The 21365-nt window shown below is 38.9% G+C and overlaps 2 protein-coding genes across 2 annotated transcripts in view; one reads left to right on the top strand and one right to left on the bottom strand.

Annotated features, from left to right (window-relative positions):
* Nucleotides 1-5904: 5904 nt before the first annotated feature.
* Nucleotides 5905-9304, top strand: LOC311626828 (intraflagellar transport protein 70B-like). Its single transcript, XM_084892682.1, has 2 exons — nucleotides 5905-5985; nucleotides 6125-9304. The coding sequence occupies exon 2, from the start codon at nucleotides 6137-6139 to the stop codon at nucleotides 8144-8146; it is 2010 nt and encodes a 669-aa protein (XP_084748808.1). The 5' UTR covers nucleotides 5905-5985; nucleotides 6125-6136; the 3' UTR covers nucleotides 8147-9304.
* A 7659-nt stretch (nucleotides 9305-16963) lies between these two features.
* Nucleotides 16964-21365, bottom strand: part of AGPS (alkylglycerone phosphate synthase) — a 107684-nt gene continuing 103282 nt past the window's right edge. Inside the window, 1 exon segment of the mRNA XM_084892366.1 lies at nucleotides 16964-20761. Within this exon segment, the coding sequence (XP_084748492.1) occupies nucleotides 20640-20761 (122 nt within the window). The 3' untranslated portion in view covers nucleotides 16964-20639.

The raw sequence follows: 21365 nt of genomic DNA, 5'->3' as shown, positions 1-21365 counted from the left end.
TAAGCCATCCACAAAAGCAAAGTGAAACAATAGGAAAAAAAACCTTTTCAATTAAAAAAAAAAAAAAAAGGTTGTTAAAATGTGCTTAATAAAATACAAGGTAAATCTACTTAATAAAGTTACGGCTCAAAGTGAAATGTGGGAAGCTGTTTCATTTTTATTAAAGCTGGATTTATTGCTTTGGTTTATTGGTTTATGTTCTCAGAATTTAATTTAGTCTCTAGATGATTTGCCCAAAGGAAAGCAGATGGGTCAGCTGTATGTTGAATTACACCAGCCAAGGGTTTGTGATGTAGGCATTAACTAACCTTGACCTGGACCAGCACCCCTGAAATAAACAAGCACATTAAAAAAATTCTTTCCAACTCACTTCCAACTTTGTGAGAATGAATTTTCTACAAACATATCTTGTGATTTTTTTACCTTTGCGCTGAAATTCTACCTCTCCCCCCTCTCTCAAATCTGCTAGCTTAAATACTCCCCATCATTTAAGGGCCCTTTATGGTATCACCTCACTTTTTTAATCTATCAGCTCACAATGGTGGCTGCAATACTCTAGGAGGGCCTTCTCAATATTTGTGGGTATGTTTTTCTGGTATTGTCATGACCTAGCAGATATACACTGAGTGTCCAGATTATTATGATCTCTGAACGCATAATAATCTGGCCACTCAGTATATGTGTGTATTAGAGGCCTGGTGCATGAATTCGTGCATGGGTGTGGTCTGGCCAACCTGGCCAGGGGAAGGGGACATGGGCAGTTGGACAGCCTGCCTACTGGTCGAACTCTTGGTTGAGGGGACAATTTGCATATTAGCCTTTTATTATATAGAATATTCACTGAGTGGCAAGATGATTATGCATTCAGAGATCATAATCATTTGGCCACTCAGTGTATATGGCCAATAAACATGAATTCTGAAAATACAAAGAGATAGTGTGGATTTATAGAATTTCTTATATACGCTGATGGAAATATATGTCTGAACAACTATTGTGGAAAACAGTTTGGTTTTATGTACTAAAGTTAAACATTCAAGTACTCTAATGACACAACAATTCCACTTCTAGGTAGAAATGTACTCCAAGAAGCATGTACAAAAATGTCCACTGCACATTTTTTTCCTACGGTTTAGAGAGAGGAAGAGAGAGAGAAATATTGATATGAGAGTGAAAAATTGATCAGCTTGCTTTCTGCACATGCCCAGACCAGGGATCAAACCTGCAACCTTTTGGTGTATAGGAAACACTCTAAAAAACTGAGCCTCACCAGCCAGGGCAACTGCAACACTGTTTAAAACAGTAATTATGGCCGAAACAGGTTTGGCTCAGTGTTTAGAGCATCGGCCTGTGGACTGAAAGGTCCCAGGTTCAATTCTGGTCAAGGGCATGTACCTTGGTTGCGGGCACATCCCCAGGAGGGGGTGTGCAAGAGGCAGCTGATTGATGATTTTCTCTCATCGATGTTTCTAAGTCTCTATCCCTCTCTTCCTCTCTGTAAAAAATAAATAAAAAACAGTAATTATAAACAACCAAAATGCCCTTCAACAGATGATATCAGTAATCTATGGAATATTCATACGATAGTAGAGTAGTAGAAAGAGGTGAATCACACTAAAACATGCAATATAGATGAGTCTTAGATTGTAACATTAAATAAAAAGAGTATATGCTATATGAATCCTTTTCATGAGGCTAAAACAACTAAAATTAAGATATGTTCAAGAAACTCACATAGATGCAATAATGAAACTATATATAAAAGGAAAGCAAGACAATGGCAAGCATGGTATTCAGGATGATGGTTATCTAGGATAAGGGAGACAAGAGGATGGTTTGGGAGGCAGTGGTATCTGTAGAGTCAGAGGCATGTTAGGGTAAAGGTCCTACCTTTTATGTTGGGAAGTAATGTCACTGGAAATTATTACATTAAAAATAACTAGTAGAAACAAACGAACAGAAGACTAGAAGAGGACCTTGCATGGATCAATAATGGAGAATGTGTCAATGGTCAAGGACTCTGATCAGTTAGTTCATATAACTGATGTTTAAGGGGGCGGGGGGGGGTGGGGTAAAGAAGGGAAGAAAAGAAGAGAAAATAAATCATGTGTGTAGAATGTTACACATTATAACATTTCAAAATAGTAAAGAGGGCCTTGGAAAATCATATATATAAAAGGCTAATATGCAAATTGTCCCCTCAGGAGTTTGACCAGGAGACTGGGAGTTCGATCACTCATTATGACATGTGCTGACCATCAGGGGGTGGTGAAAATGAAAGAAGGCTCTGACTGGCAGCGGGAAGGCCCTGAACAGCTCTGATCACTAGCCAGGTCTAGGGACCCTACCTATGCACAAATTTCATGCACCGGGCCTCTAGTTTATTATAAAGGGAGGAACGCAGCATCTGATAGGATTACAAACAACTGCCCTAGAAAAATGAGAGTTTGTTTTTACTATAAATTCAGAACCTCTGTCACACTGCATCACTCAAGGCACTGCACACATTTTCTGGGTTGTGATTTTTGTACATATTTGAGGTATCTCCTCTGGACTGTATGTTTCTGGAAAGTTCTGATTCTTCACGGTGCCTTGGGTAGAGCAAGCACTCACTAATTTGGTGCACGAACAAAATGTAATATTTAAGTTGTGCTTTAATTTATTGAAGAAGTAGGTTTAATAAATACATTAATTTATGCCAGATAATTGTCCATGCACATTCTGAAGTTTATCAGGCACTCAGGAACATGACATTTTAAATATCAAGAGAACATCTACTCCTGGATGACATACTTAACTCATTAATTTTATTCCAAGGAATCTCAATAGCTCCACTTAATGTAATATTAAGAACCTACTACGGACCATATGCTTTGTATTATTATAAACAAAGGAATTAGTGTGGTCCCTGTTTTACCAATAAGGCAAGTATAGTTCAGTAATGTTAAGAAACTTCTCCAGGGCTATGTTGTGGTGATGGCAGAACAGGGAATTGACTTCAGATGGTTTTATACTGAACTAGCTATCCCTTTCAAGTATGTTATGCAAAGTGGGGGGAGGAGGACTTGTTTGGTTGTGTGTTTGTTTATTTTTTCTATGTCCTTTACATATAGTATTCTAGGTCTGCAGGGTTCTGGGGCTAGAAAAGGACAAAACTACCTCTAAAAGTTAAAAGACACAGAGAGGGCAAAGAACACCTCCATGGCATAGAGACGCAGAAGAAAAGCAATTATGGGCTTATAAAACAAAATAATGTTATTAGGTTCCTCACTAGAAGAAAGTGACTAAATCAAATGAAGTTTATACATCAACTTCTGATACCATATACAGCAACTATTCCTTTCCAAACCATATGAAGTCTCAGTTCCAAAATATTCTCATATATTCAAGCAGCAAGAGTTATTGGGGTGAATAATATCCTACCCACCTGAGACAGAAGCTCTGACTTAGGAAGAGAATTCCCTAGAATTCTATGTTGCACAAGGATCTTATGATCTCCTGGGAGAAATGGTGAAATGCATTTAATGAGATTCCCAAAGTAAAACAAAAAAGGGAGATAAAGTGCTTTGAAATTTTTGGAAGTGTCCCATGAAGAGATGAGGAAAAGCCATGTAGGAACATTGACACAGGTCCAGGAGAGAGGTGGTGGTGGAATAAATCAGAGCAGCTGTAGTAGACATTGAAGAGAAATATACGGGGTTGAAATATTTCAGAAGCAGAATTGTCAGAACTTGATTTACTGGATTTGGTGAGTGGGGGAGCAGGAGGCTTGAAAGACAGCCTTGGTTTCTGTGTTAGTCCCTTAGTCCACAGGCCCCAGGAGAGTGTCTCATAACTCTCCACAGAGTTATGAGCAAAGCCTTAAAGACTTGTACAGTGCTTTGCAGACAATTGCATAGCTGATCATCAAAGCCTTCATGGCTTTGTATTTCATTTCTGTAATACAGCCGCGAATTGAACAGTGACCTCCTAGTTCATAGGTTGATGCTCGACCCCTGAGCCACACTGGTCTGTGGTTGTTTGTTTTAATGGGAAGATAACAACCCAAAAAAAACAAGACTAGTATTTCTTCAAAACTGGATTCTAATGTGATGCATCGATTTAATTAATTCATCAGTAACTATTTCCTAATGAATTTATATTTTGTATGTTATGAATAAGCTGCTTCTTTTCTCCCTCTGTAAATGTGGGACACAGGGAGATTATTAAAATTAGAGATAATATATGTGAATAGTCTAATAAAGTGCCATGCAGTATGGTTGGTGGTGACTCCAACATGCATACATAGATAATATTTATTGGCAGCAATACTATGGAAGAGGCAGATAAGGGATTTGCATTGAAGTCTTTAATTATATAGCAAAGACAAGCTTTTACTTGGACTATTTTCATTTGCGTGATTGTTAGGCTAATGAAAATCATAAAAGAGTATGAAAGACAACCCCCTCACCCAGGCTACCAGCAGAGGGACTGCATGTGATCTTCATAAATTATAGTTAATTTTATTATCATGAATACTAAACATTTATCAGTACCTTACTGGGATAAGCTAGTTCTGTCTTTTGTTATATTTGTCTACTTCTCAAATGTTTGACTGAAAAAGTATATTCATCTCCCACAAATTATAGAGTCTCCAGGTCAGCCTAAACTATAGGTATATTTTTTATTAGTCATCCAGTGTCATTTTATAAGATAATTAAGTCGCCAGTTTTTCACTGTCCCATGACAGGCGCTATTAAATTCAAAAGAATTTATATAAAAATAGCCCTGAGGTAGTAACATGGAATCCAGAGAATCTATTCCAAATACATGACGAAGGGAAAAATAAAATCCAAAATGGTTTCTTGTAGTCTAACAAATCTCCACAGAAATCTTCAAATTTAAGAATCTGAGGGAAAGGGATTAAAGTGTAGACAATTAAAAAAATAAATAAACTGAAAGAAAAATCCAATTTTTATCATCTCAGTGATATCCAAAAACATTATTAAAGCCTGACAAGTACAGGTCGTGTATATCTCTCTCTCTTCCTGTCTTACACACACACCACAGATTGGCAAATTAAGTAGGTCTAGAGAGTTAGAAGAGTAAGAGCCCATAGGAAATGGAACACTTGCTGTTTGTGGGTGTTATTGTTGTTTTTAATTTTTGTAAAAAAACAAACAAAAAAAAAACCCGAGGTCTTTGTAGGACCAGGTTAAACTCTAATAAGTGCTCACTAATATCCATTCTTACGGAAAAGTCAATGCTCTCCCAGTACCAGGTACCATTCAAAGCACCCTTTCCTGTATCTCTGGAAACTTCAAAATAAGGACTCCTAGTCGCTGCACTATTCTGTTCTTAGAACGCGTGCCCTCAGGGCGGCCCGAGAACAGAACAGAACGGATTCTAAATCGGGGAGAAACGAAATTGACCTTCCACCTTTTCCATTTCTGTTTCTTTCACTAAGATGATGGGAGCCACACCATACTTTGTTCACCGCGTATAATGCTCCAAACCCCAAGGGACTTCAGAACCTAAACCTCCCTGCTCCAAGCCAGAGGCCCTAGAGCAGGGGTCTTCAAACTACGGCGGGCCACATGCAGCCCCCAGGGGAGTCTGATCCGGCCCGCCAGGTTTTTTGGGCAGTGAGCGCAGCCAAGGTGTTACAGTAGGAATTAGTAGTTCATATAGTCCGGCCCTCCAGCTCTCTGAGGGACCGTGATCTGGCCCCCACTTTAAAAAGTTTGAGGACCCCTGCCCTAGAGACACAACAGGTAGGCAGCAACCCTCACCTGCAACAGGAGCACAGGTGAGCCAAGCCTCCTCTCCCGACCGCTCAGAGACTACGCCTCCCAGGATGCAGCGCGAGCACGTTCCCGCGAAAGCGCCATTGGACCGGTGCATGCCGGGAGGTGGAGTTTTGTCTCTGAATTGCTTAGAGCCGATTCCTCTCCCCTCGCAAACTAATGATGCTCACGTTCCTGGACTCATCCGGGACGAGATCAGGTATGGACACCTCACATTAGTGACTTCTTCCTAGTGTGACCCTTCCGCTAAAAGTAACTTTTAAGAAAAAAACAAAACAACAATAACAAACATTCTTTGCGGTTTTCCGTTTCCGGTTGGCTTGTTGCCTTGGTAACAGGGACGCACAAGGATGTCGGCGGTTATGGCGGGGCTGGGAGGTACGCCGATCCCCGACGGGGAGTTCACCGCGGCCGTGTACCGGCTCATCCGGGACTCCCGCTACGCCGAGGCGGTGCAGCTGCTGGGCCGCGAGCTGCAGCGGAGCCCGCGGAGTCGCGCCGGCCTGTCGCTGCTGGGCTACTGCTACTACCGCCTGCAGGAGTTCCCCTTGGCGGCCGACTGCTATGAGCAGCTGAGCCAGCTGCACCCCGAGCTGGAGCAGTACCGCCTGTACCAGGCCCAGGCCCTGTACAAGGCCTGCCTGTACCCCGAGGCCACCCGGGTCGCCTTCCTCCTCCTGGACAACCCCGCCTACCACAGCCGGGTCCTCCGTCTGCAAGCCGCCATCAAGTACAGCGAGGGCGACCTCCCCGGGGCCAGGAGCCTGGTGGAGCAGCTGCTGAGTGGGGAAGGGGGTGAGGACAGTGCTGGTGAGAACGAGTCAGACAGCCAGGTCAACCTGGGTTGTTTGCTCTACAAGGAGGGACAGTATCAAGCTGCATGTTCCAAGTTCTTTACCGCCCTGCAGGCCTCGGGCTACCAGCCTGACCTTTCCTACAATCTGGCTTTGGCCTACTATAGCAGTCGACAGTATGCCCCGGCGCTGAAGCATATTGCAGACATCATTGAGCATGGCATCCGCCAGCACCCAGAGCTGGGTGTGGGCATGACCACGGAGGGAATTGATGTTCACAGCGTTGGCAACACTTTAGTTCTTCACCAGACTGCACTGGTGGAAGCCTTCAACTTAAAGGCAGCCATAGAATACCAACTGAAAAACTATGATGCCGCCCAGGAAGCCCTCACTGACATGCCACCGAGGGCAGAGGAAGAGTTAGACCCTGTGACCCTGCACAACCAGGCGCTGATGAATATGGATGCCAGGCCTACAGAAGGGTTTGAAAAGCTACAGTTTCTGCTCCAGCAGAACCCCTTTCCCCCAGAGACCTTTGGCAACCTGTTGCTGCTCTACTGCAAATATGAGTATTTTGACCTAGCAGCAGATGTCTTGGCAGAGAATGCCCACTTGACTTATAAGTTCCTCACACCTTATCTCTATGACTTCTTAGATGCCATGATTACTTGCCAGACAGCTCCTGAAGAGGCTTTCATTAAGCTTGATGGGCTAGCTGGGATGCTGACTGAGCAACTACGGAAACTCACCATACAAGTGCAGGAAGCAAGACACATGAGAGATGACGACGCTGTCAAAAAGACAGTGAATGAATACGATGACATCCTGGAGAAATATATTCCCGTATTGATGGCCCAGGCAAAAATCTACTGGAACCTTGAAAACTATTCAATGGTAGAAAAGATCTTCCGCAAATCTGTGGAATTCTGCAATGACCATGATGTGTGGAAGCTGAACGTGGCTCATGTTCTGTTCATGCAGGAAAACAAATACAAAGAAGCCATCGGTTTTTATGAGCCCATCGTCAAGAAGCATTATAATAACATCCTGGATGTCAGTGCTATTGTGTTGGCTAACCTCTGTGTTTCATATATTATGACAAGTCAAAATGAAGAAGCTGAGGAGTTGATGAGGAAGATTGAAAAGGAGGAAGAGCAGCTCTCCTATGACAACCCAGATAAGAAAACCTACCATCTCTGCATTGTGAACTTGGTGATAGGCACACTTTACTGTGCCAAGGGAAATTATGACTTTGGGATTTCTCGCGTTATCAAAAGCTTGGAGCCTTACAATAAAAAACTGGGAACTGACACCTGGTACTATGCCAAAAGATGCTTCCTGTCCTTATTAGAAAACATGTCAAAACACACGATCATGCTTCGTGACACTGTTATTCAAGAATGTGTCCAGTTTCTAGAACACTGTGAAGTTTATGGCCGGAATGTGCCTGCTGTTATTGAACAGCCCCTGGAAGAAGAAAGAATGCATATTGGAAAGAATACGGTCACATATGAATCCAGACAGTTAAAAGCTTTGATTTATGAGATTATAGGATGGAATATGTAGTCATGTCTGATAATGGCTTGTATCATAATTGGTTTATATCTGTATTTTGTACTGTTTTATTTGTATTTAGCCATTGGTATCTTTACTTTGTTACATGTTGAACTTTGTATAATTTATAGTCATAATAAAAATAATTTGATTACTATGTTTTTAAAATCTTCACTAAAGTATAAGAATTATGAACATACATCTATGAAAAATTCAAAATGGAGTCGGGATACTATGAATTAGAACTTGTAATGCCTATGTTCCCTTTTCTTTGTTATCATTTGTTCTTTGTTGTATTTTTCGAGTCCCCTGCACAAGGATTACATTATCCAAGGACTTAGCATTTTCAAGCCTATGATTCATTGATTACTATATAGAATTTGTAGCCTTTAAATAACGTTAGGGCCCGCTGCTTTGTCTTAGTGGTTGAGCATTGACCCATGAATCAGGAGGTCAGGGTTTGATTCTTGGTCAGGGCACATGCCTGGGTTTCTGGCTCAATCCCCAGTAGGGGGCATGCAGGATGCAGACAATCAGTGATTCTCTCTCATCATTGATGTTTCTATCTCTCTCCCTCTCCTCCTCTGAAATCAATTCAATACATAAAACATTGGGGATTATGTGCTCTCACCTCCACCATTAACTCTCATAATTAATATGTAATGCATGCATTTACATAGACTTTAGGATGTTTTGCCAGGGTTTTTAAATATATATGTAACATTCTATGTAACCAAAATTATTTAGGTTGTGTTTCTTTTAAATGTGCATAACTCGGTGGGAAGTCTGGTGCTCTTAATAGCCTTATGGTGCTATGTTGTAAAGAATGGTTTTCTTCCATTTGTTATTTGAATTTATGAACAAGGTAGATATACTATTACTGTTTTTCCTAACTGCTGTTGTTTATCCCTCATAGTAGCTCATGGTAGAGGTACCCTAAACACTCAGTTCTAATCACTACTTTTTTGTTTCCTGCTAAGGATATGTTAATGCTAGATTTGTTTACATGTTATATCCTCTTAGGTAAGCAAAAATCTACATTATTCCCATGACCTCATCAAGCTTCTCTCCTTCCTTCATCACAATGAAATATCAATTCTGTAACGGTATCTGACAGTTTCACAATGCTAGTTTCACACCCAGAACCCTCCCAATAAAAACTTCACTAATTCCACTTAGTAATTTTCCCACCCCTTTTCTCTCCACAAATCAGTCAATATCAACTTGACTTGGCTTAAGGGGGAGGGGGGGACGTATTGGGTTGAATTATATGAAATTTCTGATTTTCAAAGTTTTTGACCTACTAGCAATTTCTTATGGTTCAACCTAATAGTTTTCTACTGAAAATTAGTGAACCCCCTGCCACAATGAGATGATTTTTTTCCTTCAAAGAGAAATCACTTAGCCACTTAGATACTCAGAAGAATGCTCAGCATAAATCCTCTGTGACATGACCTCCTGGGTGTTCGTATTCTGTTAGATCTATCATGTTGGCTTATTCTGAAATACAATGGTCTTGAGTTCACAGCATTTTTAATATTGACGCCATTCACCATTTATGTTTTACCCCATATTTGGAGGACAGTGTTTAATGATCTCTTCAGTGCCTTCCATTGTGTGGTTATATATCTAGAGAATTTTCTTTAACAATATTTGTATTAAATACATTGCTTTTTTTGTGCAGTTTCTGTGCCCCTCTCAAGCTTCATAGCCCCTTAAGATCTGGAAAGTAAATGAACTGAAATCTTATTTTTCAACAGACATGTTAAAAATTCTGATTTTATTTTGCACAAAATCTACTTTTTTTTCTTACGGAAAAAAAAAAAAAAAGCATAAAGTGTAAGTAACAGTAACCACCCAAAAGTAAATGTTTTCCAGATTCCCCTGTGCAAATAGCCAGGCCTTTATTCCGCCACACTCTATTTACCCAGGTGCTGTGTGTTTGTGGTTTGCATCTATGTGTAATTTAGCTTTTCAGAACATAAAAAGCTTTTGAGAACAGTTTTTAACCCCTTGCCGCGGGGCAGTTGGGATTTCCTGGTGAGTAATGCATCAGGAAATCCTGGCTGCTCCTACCAATGAGTAAAGGAATAAAGGTCAATCATGGCATTTATCCCCTTTCTTACTGTGGTTCTCCAGAGAGGCACCCACCAGGATTGATAGATTGCTACCCAGTGACAGCAAAGACTCATGAGCCACACCTCCTGTAGGAGACTGGGATCGTGAGGGTGTTCCTAAGTCCCCAGGCTCTTATTTTCCTTTATTTTTCAGGATATGCTTTTTTAAACTCACCTTTAAAGTACTCAGCTCTGCTTATTGATACTAGCAGGCAAATGACTTTACAATGACTCCATATTTTGCCATTTGAATGAAGGCTTTCATTCCTAAAACTCTGATGAAAAGCTTTGTTCTGTGCTCCTAGGACATAGGAACTTAGTGCACTGTTTCTTCACACACAAAAAAGATTTCCCTGTATTTCTAAAGCTTTACTCCATTAAGATTCCTTCATAATATCTGCCTAGCATATTTTAAAGAGATCAAATATTAAATGCAGTATTTTATAATATTAGGCAAACTCCCCATCTCCTCATCTTCAGAATATAACACAAGTAATTATTTTTATTTTCTCAGACATGAACAAGAACTTGATCTTTGTATGCAGAGCAACCAAGCAGACTCCTTTGATCAGTAACAAGACATATTACTCATGACAGCCTCTCATTGAATTTGGCCCCAGCTGTGGCATGAATGTTCATACCAATGCCATTTTTAAAGGTCAGGTGTATAGTGGCTAACCCTAACGCATTCATGGACAACCAGGAAATGGGAAAACTGTGGGAGATGGAGGTGGGTCATTGGGCAATGAGACAGCTGTAATCATAGGAGATGACCTTCCCGCCCAGAGGAGTGGAATAGGAACATATAGATATGGCCTCAGACCTGAGAAGGGCACCTCAGGTAGAATCCATATAGAATTGTCAGTGATAGGTTTGACCTGAGGTTAGAATAATTTGTTTCCAGATGCACAAATAAATAAGGTTACTAAGAAATGTGAGATGAGGCGGGTAAATGGCTTGGATGGGAACTTTAGGGGAGTAACTTTCTGACCCATCTTCCCTATCTATCATCCTTGCGTGGGCTCATTTCCACACTGGAGTCTGAGGTGAGCAGTGCTGGAGGTCTGTCCAGGTAAGCAGAGTGTGGCTACCACCCAATTTTAAAAGCATATGACCAAAGACAAGCTTTTTATTTCAGGTGAACCTCAGCATTTTCTATTACAATTTTCATCTTATGTTCCTTTGTCTCTTTCTTAATAACTATGGGTGATATGGACATATATGGGACATATATCCACCATTTACTGCCTTTTATCCTTTGTTGATCTTCCAGTGGAAGAAGTGAGAGTTGGGGTTTTTTGTATTCACTTACTGTGCTATGTACACCCTTAGTTTCAGTAACTCTGGCTTCTTGTTTGTCCAACCACAGAATTACCATTACTGTAATCACCAGATTCTAAACTTATATTTCCATTTTAGCTATAAAACATATGCAACTTTTTGAGTACCCTAATATAGTCCAATTCCTTCAACAGCAACTTAATTTAGCAATGTTAAGGAGCTGTGATTTTTTTTTTTAAATCTAGATTGGCTTTATGTTATAACAGAACATTTCTTTAATCTTAAACAGTTCTTTCAATTTCCAGTCTCTCTATAAGAAGATGTATTTCTTATAGTAATAGGTTATTCTTACACTTTTAAGTACAGCTCAAAGGAATATAATATTAAAGTTATAAAAATGCAAAGTTATTAAGTCCATCAAATGCAGCACTTCCTTTTATGAGTTTCATAAAGGCATCAATGGATTAAACATTTCCAGAGAAAGACAGCATCTGAGACAGAAGGCTTCTGATATTTCTGAGGTTTCCATAGTCAGGAGGAAACTCTGTTTCATTACTGGTGCCCTTCTGTAGAGGGCAGTGACTAATAGACTACTTTAAAAAGCAGAAAGTCTAGCCCTGGCTGGTATGGCTCAGTTGGAGCCTTGTCCCATACACCAAAAGATCATGGGTCCAATCCCTGGTCAGGATGCACAAGCAGCTGATCAACATTGTGTTCTCTCTCTCTCTCTCTCTCTCTCTCTCCCTCTCTCTCTCCCTCTCCCTCTCCCTCTCCCTCTCCCTCTCCCTCTCCCTCTCCCTCTCCCTCTCCCTCTCTCTCTCTCTTCCTCCCCCCCACCCCCTTCTCTAAAAATCAATGAAAATGTCTTCAGGTGAAAAAAGAAATTCTCTGTAGACTGACTACTCAGCACAGGCAGTGTAGAGCAGCAAAGCAAAGAGGCACGGGGTTCTGTCAGACCTGGCTCCATATCTTAGCAATGCCATTACCCAGCTGCCTACAGTGGATGTAACTCAACCTTGCCAAACCTGGTATTTCACCAGTAAAAAGGGGATGATACACTCATTAAACTGGGTTGCTGTGAAATAGTCATTACCTCTTGTGTAGGGTTCAGTGCCTACATAATGTCTGGCTAATAAGGGGTAAATTAAAAAATAAATTATTAATGCAATGATCAATTCTAGGGTAGTTTTCAGCAAAAATACATAGAATCACCGAGACTGAGAAGGGACCTCAGAGATGTTCATTTTACAGAAGAAGAAATTAGGTCCCAATAAAGAAAGTGACTTGTAGTTGGTAGAGAAAACGAGCATACACAACATCTCCAGAATGGAACTCTTTGTACTGTGTTCTTAGCCTTTATTTATTATTATTTTTTAAATATATTTTATTGATTTTGTACAGAGAGGAAGGGAGAGAGATAGAGAGCTAGAAACATCGATGAGAGAGTCATCGATCAGCTGCCTCTTGCACACCCCCTACTGGGGATATGCCCGCAGCCAAGGTACATGCCCTTGACCGGAATCGAACCCTGGTCCCTTCAGTCCCCAAGCCGACGCTCTATCCATTGAGCCAAACCGGTCTCGGCAGCCTTTAGGACTATACCTTCCCCCAAGTTACTTCACAGATTTACAGTGACAAGTTTCAGTCATTTTTAGAGAGTATCTTCTCAGTTTAGCACAATGAAATACAAAGTACAAAGGATATGACAGGCCCTAGCTGGTTTTGCTCAGTGGATACAGCATTGGCCTATAGACTGAACGATCCCTTCCTGGTTTGGTTCCGGTCAAGGGCACATGCTCGGGTTTCAGGCCCAGCCCCGAGTCGGGGGCATGTAGGAGGCAGCCAATCAGTGATTCTCTCACATCGTTGATGTTTCCATCTCTTTCTCCCTCTCCCTTCCTCTCTGAAATAAATAAAAAATGTATTTTAAAAATACGCAGAAAATGGGTTTATGAGTATATTGAAAGAGAAATGCCCCTGAGGGTAAACACCCACAAAAGTCAATGCGATGGCAGCAAGACCTCATTTGTTTTTCCGATAGGGTGACACAGGAAATGGGAGCAGCAAGCTTTATTAAATGATTTCAGTCTGGCTGCTGACAATATTAAGTAAAAGTAATTGCATGTTTAATGTTTGTCTGGAATAAATGTTGACTCATTGGGAAAAAGCCTATCTGTGGACACAATGTAAAAACACGAGGTGACAATAGCATGTGAGGTGGAAGTGTAGCTGCCGGAATTCTGAAGGCTCTTCCATGAATGTGTGATCGGGCAGGCCTTGTGCACGATGGGTATCTGCCACCACTTAGATGAGCGGTCAGGCAGGCAGTACATGTCTCCGTTCTGATGGTCAGAAGTTTGATGGGACACAAAATATTCTGGGTAAGAAACAAGATTCTACAATCTAGAACTAAGTCCAGTGAGATGCAAATTTTAGTGAGGCCTGTAAATATAAGTAATGAGGCTTTAAAAAAAATATATACCAGCCTTCAGGGAGATGTGAATAAAATGGCACATGCAGAAAAGAAAGGCCTTGTTAAATTCAAATTCAGTGTGAGATGACAGTGCAAAATCCACGAAAAGGCCTTTTTTTTTAGTGAATAGAATAAGGAAATCATTGATACTACTCTGGATCGTCCAGGCCTAGACACCACAACTTTAAGACCATCAAATGGGCACCTATAGAGATTCAGATGGTGAAGAACCTAGAACTGACAGGAACAAGAGTTCACAGGGGACCTGGGGGAACGTGAGCTCTTTAAATACCTGAAGAGCTGCCCTTCAGTAGAGCAATTGGACAATTCTTTATGACAAAAGAAGCCCTAACTCACACTAAGGGATAACAGGAGACAGATTTCAGTAAATTAAAACAAAAACCTCTTAATACCTGAAGATTTCAGAAGTCGGAAAAGGCTTCCTGGGAAGGCAGTAAATTCCCATTTTGTCACAGGAAGACTGGTTTTCTGTTGATGGGGGAGGTTAGGAAATAATTTTTATGTTTGGTGAGTGGGGGGGGGGCGGGTAGAGAAACGATATGAGATGATTTCTCAGGTTCATTCAGTCTGAACTTATATAAACTAGGTAGAAAATTGTTTAACTAAATATTAAGAACTAAAATCTTAGTGTGGCAAGTGATTATTGAAATTTGTCAACTAAAATGGATTCAGTAAGTCTAATTCTCAGTCATCCACAGCCTAGACAGCCACAACCTTCCCTCCAGAGTGGGAGTCATGGACAGTCTGTGTACATGTATTTCACTACTGGAGAGACTACTCATGGGCACAGCCTGTATCATATTTATTCTCTGACTGCAGCATGATGCTGTCAACAAAATTAAATGGAATCAACATGAAATAAGCAACAATTCCTGTAACAAGGAGTGGTTTAGGTATTACTTTATTTTCCCCCCAGAACATTTTAAAAATCACACATGGGCATTTGCTTATAGAACAGTACAGTCCAGGAAAAGCAATAAAAGGAGAATGCATACATACACTGGAAGCACAGTAGATAGACTGTGTGTGGAGCCCTTGTGGAAAACAGTATGGCTCAGTCTGAATTGACAAAACTACATTGGAATTCCTCAGGAATTTCCCTTCCCACTACATATCCACTTTTAGACTATAAATGTAAAGAGAAGAATTGTTTGTATGCATTAGTTACAGCAGCATAACGGCTTACATACAAGTGTTTATCCACATGTAGTTCCAAAAAGATTACTACAGTACTGGCAGTAGGAAGAATCGGTACTGCCTTGGAGGAAGACTCGGGATAAGATATTATTCAAGTCAAGTAGCATCAGGGCCAAAGAATTTCATAGGCTTAGCAAAAAAAGGACAAAAATTAAGAAATATAATCTACACATATTTCTTGTAAGATTTATCATTGTCCAGGAACATAAATATTCATTATTCTGAAGGCACTATCACACAAAAAAAGGACTAACACAACATAAAAAATAGGACACCTCCCCTACACACACACACACACACACACACACACACACACACACACACACAGCTTGCTCCTCAGGGAGCTGTGTTAGCAAACATCAAAGAGCATGAAGTGGGCTTCTCAGGAACTAAATCACACTCACCAAGCCACATCTGAGGGTTACTAATTGGAACAGTAGGAATGAAAATATAAAACTGAAAATACAAATAAACCCCATTAACTGAATAGACATATGTGGGAATACAGATCCACCATACAACAAATATGCCAGAACGGGTGATCCAAAGCAACACTGTGGAAAGACTTTCCAGTGTTTCTACATACAACTACCTAATTCCTGACATGTTCTTAAAAAGGAAGAGTCCTGAACTGCTAAACAATCTGTCTTTTAAAGACTTACTCTCTCCCAATCATTTTAAATAATGGCTATTTCATGAAGAAGAAAAAATACCAACAAGGCACCTGGATCTTTTGGAGATATTCTGTAAGTAGGTCAAAAGATTATTTATAGAAATTGTACACCAGTATAAGCATTTCATGTTCTTTTGTACATGTGAACAAGACTATTCGAAGGGTTAAATGTTTCATAGGGAGCTGATACTGTTCATGAAAAACAATGGCAATACTAATAAGCCTTAAAAACAAGTGTACTTGACCCTGACCAGGTGGCTCAAATGGTTGGAGCATCATCCCATACACTGAAACGTCATGGGTTCCATTCCTGGTATAGCATGTACCTCGATTGTGGGTTTGATTCCCAGTTGAAGTATATGCCCAAGTTGTGGGTTCAACCAATTGCTGTGTCTCTCACATCCATGTTTCTCTCTCCACTTCCCTCCCTAAAACCAGTAAACACATCCTTAGGTGAGGATTTTTTTTAAATAGCATTATGTATTATACTACTTAGAAATCCAGGCTAAAACTTTTTTCCTTTTTCTATCTTAAATTTGGAAGTTTAGTCTCTGAAACATGTTCCTAATGATATTTTTATTTTTTCCTTGTGGAAAAAAATGTAAATAATCTCCTTTGAGAACAACAACAAAAAAAAATCTATGTTCACAGAACTAACATACTTAATTCTGTGATGGTTCTTTGGCGTGAGTGTTCTATATATCAGTGGTCCTTACTCACGTGTGTTAAGAAACTGTAGTTAGAAGAGAACCAGAGTGCTCATTCTTTGTGGATCTTCCAAGATTCAAAAGGGGAATACTTCAGATTCACAGGAGACTAACAATCTCCTAGGAATATAATACTGATTTAAAAAAGAATTAGAGGGATAAAACCTACTTAATAACATACTCAGCCATAAATAGAAAGGGATTTAGTTATATTTAGGTTGCTCATGATTATGCTTCATTAATAAAATAAAATTATTTTTATTTTCAAAATTAGTGAAATCAGTGAAAATATGAAGAAAAAGTAAATCCAGGAGAAAAAAACCCATATGCATACAGACCAACAAACAGCTTCGCACTCCCTTTGAAGAAAGAAAACTCTCAGACCCAGGTCCATTTTATTAATAATATAAGTTTCTACAATCTGTTGACATTACAAGTAGTTTTTACAGTTAAATTTCATACTAACGACAAACACTGTTTGGCTTAAGAAGCAGAAAGCTGCGTAATTCACATCCTCCGTGTCAGACACTGTATTTCAATAGTTAAAAAATATTTTATGCTTTCTGAATTTTAGCATCAAAGTATGTGTTGTTTCTCTTTTAGGAAACTGAAATTTATAAATAAAAATATTAAATGAATATATACTGTCACATGGCTCATTTGGGAACAGGAAGCCTTGGGCAAAGTGAAGCTTCCATAACTTATGAAGCCAAAGGCGATTCTGGATTCTCAGTCCTAACTGGCATTCGCTGCTTTTGGCTTTTATCCCCACCATGGGCTAAGCCCTAATTAAATCCAAAGCTGCTAAATATTCAGTGGTAAACAAAAAAACTATTAAAGCTGTCTTTAATTCCCATCTCAGTGTTTCTTAGAATGTATTGTAGATCCTCTTTCCACAGTATTCCATTTTGGCTGCCGCAAGCACCAGCACATGCGGTTTGTGAATCAACTCCTAATACATAACCATTTGCGTTCCGCATTCTATAGCCTAGATGCTCGGCAAGCCCAACCCCATTTGAACAGCCAAGATTACACGCTTCAGCTTGGGGCTACAAAGCTTCCCTGCTCAGCAATGGGTAGGAAGTTGTAGTTATAAAAGAATAAAACAAAGGAAAATCTCCGGAGCCAACATGCACAAAGGCATTTTAAAAAATGCAAGCCAGGACTTTGCGGTTACTGGGAATCTGTAAAAGAGGTGTCCTCGGAGCCATCTGTATCTGGTTTCATGTACGCACTGATGGACGCTCATCCGTTACATTTGTTTTACGAAACACAGAAGGCTTCCAGCTTCATAAGGAACGTTTAAGTAACTGTACTATACATATTAATGTAAGCATTTAGGAAGAAAACTCAATTCCTCCTAAGAGGAAAGGATTTAATTCTCTTTCTTTGTAGTAATATGCTGGGTACAATAAACATGTGGCTTTTACAATTCTTACTAAACTAGAAAAGTTCAAGTTACTCAGCACAGGACTAAATTCACTTTTGTACTGTAAATTGCACCAAACATTAAGGCAAGTTACTCTAAGGGTCAATAAAGTCTGTTCATATTGAGTCTTTAGTATTCAATGTCATTTCTCACTAGCAGCTAGTACCCATTCCCACTAAAATCCCAATCCAAATGTGATATCAATCAAATAAAATATTAGAAATATGACTAAGACCAGCCAGTGTTATGTAGTACTGAAAACCAAATACTGAATTTAAAATTTTAAATAAACTCATTCAAAATGAGTTAGGAAGCCTCACAGAAACAGTATTCTCCAGGCTTTAACTTTTATGAGGCCATTTTCAGAGATTTCAGAAATACAAGGCAAGGTTTAAGTGGTTCTTGCAGTCAGGAACTTAGCTCTCCACACACGTAAGTATATGCAGCGGCACCTCTCAGAGCTGGGTATGAAAGTGGGGAGAAGGTTTTCTGATTTACTAAGTCAGAGTGAAACTGCACTGATGAGTGCTCATGTGTTTCAAAATGATCCCAACTACAAAACGTGGGCATCACTATAAAACCGACTGGGGCATCCTGCAAACTGGGAGAAGGAAAACAGACATAAATCACTGATTTCCACAGGTTCATGTAGAACAGTGAACACAGCAATTCCAGGGGTTACGTTTATATTATAGTTTCCTAATATCAAATACAGAATTTCTGAGGTTGTTGAAATCTGAACTCCCTGGGAAAGAATGCTATAACAATCACATGCAAATAAAAATGATCTGCTTATGAATCTGTTTTATTTTAAAAAATTACTCAGAAACATGTATACACTCCAGTGAGATATTAGTACCATATTAAATTTTACATTTTGATTACCGATTAGAGAAATCACCTTCATGAATAGATGCATTTTATAAAGCTGTTATTTTATTATAATTCTAGAGGCAAATAAAATGTAATTTCCTCATAAAGTATCCAACTATTTCAAACATCAAGGGCTTTAAGCACAGATCTGCTGAAAATTTTATATTTAAAAATAAATCACTAATGTAGAGAAGCAGCTTCTAACATATCAATATTTTGTTTTTGTTGTTTAAGTAATATTTAATTTATATTTGCTTACAGATTTTATTAGTTTGAGGCCAATTTTATTAATTAAAAATTATCATCTTGAAGTCTTAAAAATACCATTTTGTCAATTTTTACTTTTCTGGTTAAGGCTACTTCAGATATAAAATGTATCAAACTGCCCAAAAATACTCTGGAGCTGTTGCTACATAGACAGACAGTGTGTCCTTTTACAGGATCATCTGCATTTTGACCTACATTATCTGATTAAATATTAATTTTAAAAAATTATCAAAAATTAGAATCCATCTCAAAATGTGAATCATGAACCTTGACAGTGATTCAAAGTAATGATTTCATGTATTTTAATATCCAGAATTGAATGTAAAAATGTTTGCTAAATGTGATTAATGTCCTATTATTTAAGAAATATATTTCAAATTTTTGATTATGCTATGTGTATTAAAACATTACAGTTTTTTAAAATTTAGGTTAAACCAGTAATTCAAAAGAGGCAAACCATAATTAAAAACTAAACTGAAACTTTACTTTTACATGAAAATGTAGCATGTTGTTTGGGTTAACTGAAAAAAAAAAAAAAAAGATTTATCATTGAAACTGTTGAGGCTTTCACATTCAATAGCTAAATGATGACTGTGTTTCTTTAGCCAAACAATTCCTGGAACTGGAGATCTTAAATGCAAGGAGTCTTCCTTCTTTCCTGCTGCAGCTTCTGCCTTTCAGCAACAGGAATGTGAAATCACAAACATCAGGATTCTAAGTTGATTAAAGGCATCCATTTCATAGTAAACCTGTTCTTCACATACAATGAGCAATAAGTCAGCTTTTCTTATAAAACATATTATGAATGAAATAAGATATAACAATAGGTTATCTCAGTGATACAAATACAACTCATACTTCAGTAGAAACAGAAAGAGAACAAAAACACGTCCCCAAACAGAATAATTTGTAGATTGATGATCTGAAGTTTTGTAATTGTATACTAATTAAAAAGAAAGGGTAGGCCAACCACCTTACAGAACTGAAAGCATCCCGAGGAACAGATTGCCAATCACGAGTATCCTCCCTTCATGGCCTCTTCACACCAGAATGCACTCTAAAACATACATGTGCATCACTCCTCAGTGGAATTCTTCCCAAGATATCTGCTTCCCAGATATGTTCTTTTAAAAAAGAGGCTAGGTAAGCATTAGATGACACTAAAATCTGCCTTTGTTCAGAAGAAACATCAATACAAAACAGCTGGCAGCATCTTCCTCTGACATAACAACTGGCAGACTTACTAAAATCTGAAATGATAACCAAATGAGAGAGACTTAGGAACACCATCTGTCAATCCACAAATGCAGAAACAAAACAAATTACAGAATGAAACAAACTTATGTTAAACCAACAAACACATGTAGCCAAAATATAGTCCATGATATATATGATTACTGGCATAATCATAGTTGAAGACTTTAAAAAAAAAAAAAGTGACATTTTTTCATAACAATAGTAATGGATTTATAAAAGGTTTCTGTTTCCAAAGATGTTATTGGGGTCCACATATTCCTTGACAGACTTCAGCATCCCAAAGCCGACATCGGAGATACTTTCTTTTAGCCATTGCTTCCGTAACTTGCCCACTGAAAAAAACAAAATAAAAAATGCTTCAATATACACCGTGATGCTGGGAACCAATCAATCTTGTGACCACGAATGAACAAACACTGTGTGATAAATGCTTTTATTCAAAAATGAGAAATGTTTTGCTTTATTTGATTTATTGAGCCCACCAGACTATCAAGCTCATTAAGCCCAATGTATTCCCAGAGGAGGCCTGTGCTCCACAGTGTCTCCTTTTTCTGTAAACTATGAAATGAAGATGAAGAAAGGTTGGACTGAAATTATGGCCCATTTTACAAATAACAAAATGAGAAAAACATGCATTTCAAAAGAACCAACCTCCTGTCTTAAAACCCCAAACAGCAAAAGTTTCAGAGAAAATGAAGTTAACTCAAGAAAAACATCATATTCAGATGAATCTGTTGGGTATATTATAGCAAAAATGACAGGCTACATATTTGTAAAATAGTTCAAGAAGAACAAAAGCTTTACAGTTTTTAAGAAAATCTGAACCCTGGGTTTTAAGGAAAAATCATCTGGTTATGAAGCTTTTCTATTTGCATTTTATTTTCATATTAAATAAATATGCATGTTTGCTTTTTCCTATTGTTTTCCCCAAATTAG

The sequence above is a fragment of the Pipistrellus hanaki genome (assembly GCF_964339955.1).
Source record: "Pipistrellus hanaki genome assembly, chromosome: 8".
NCBI lineage: Eukaryota > Metazoa > Chordata > Mammalia > Chiroptera > Vespertilionidae > Pipistrellus > Pipistrellus hanaki.
This window is presented reverse-complemented; position numbering and strand designations above follow the sequence as displayed.

Bases quoted from the DNA above. Each gene is read 5' to 3' on its own strand.
- LOC311626828 (XM_084892682.1), top strand. From the start codon at position 6,137: ATGTCGGCGGTTATGGCGGGGCTGGGAGGTACGCCGATCCCCGACGGG.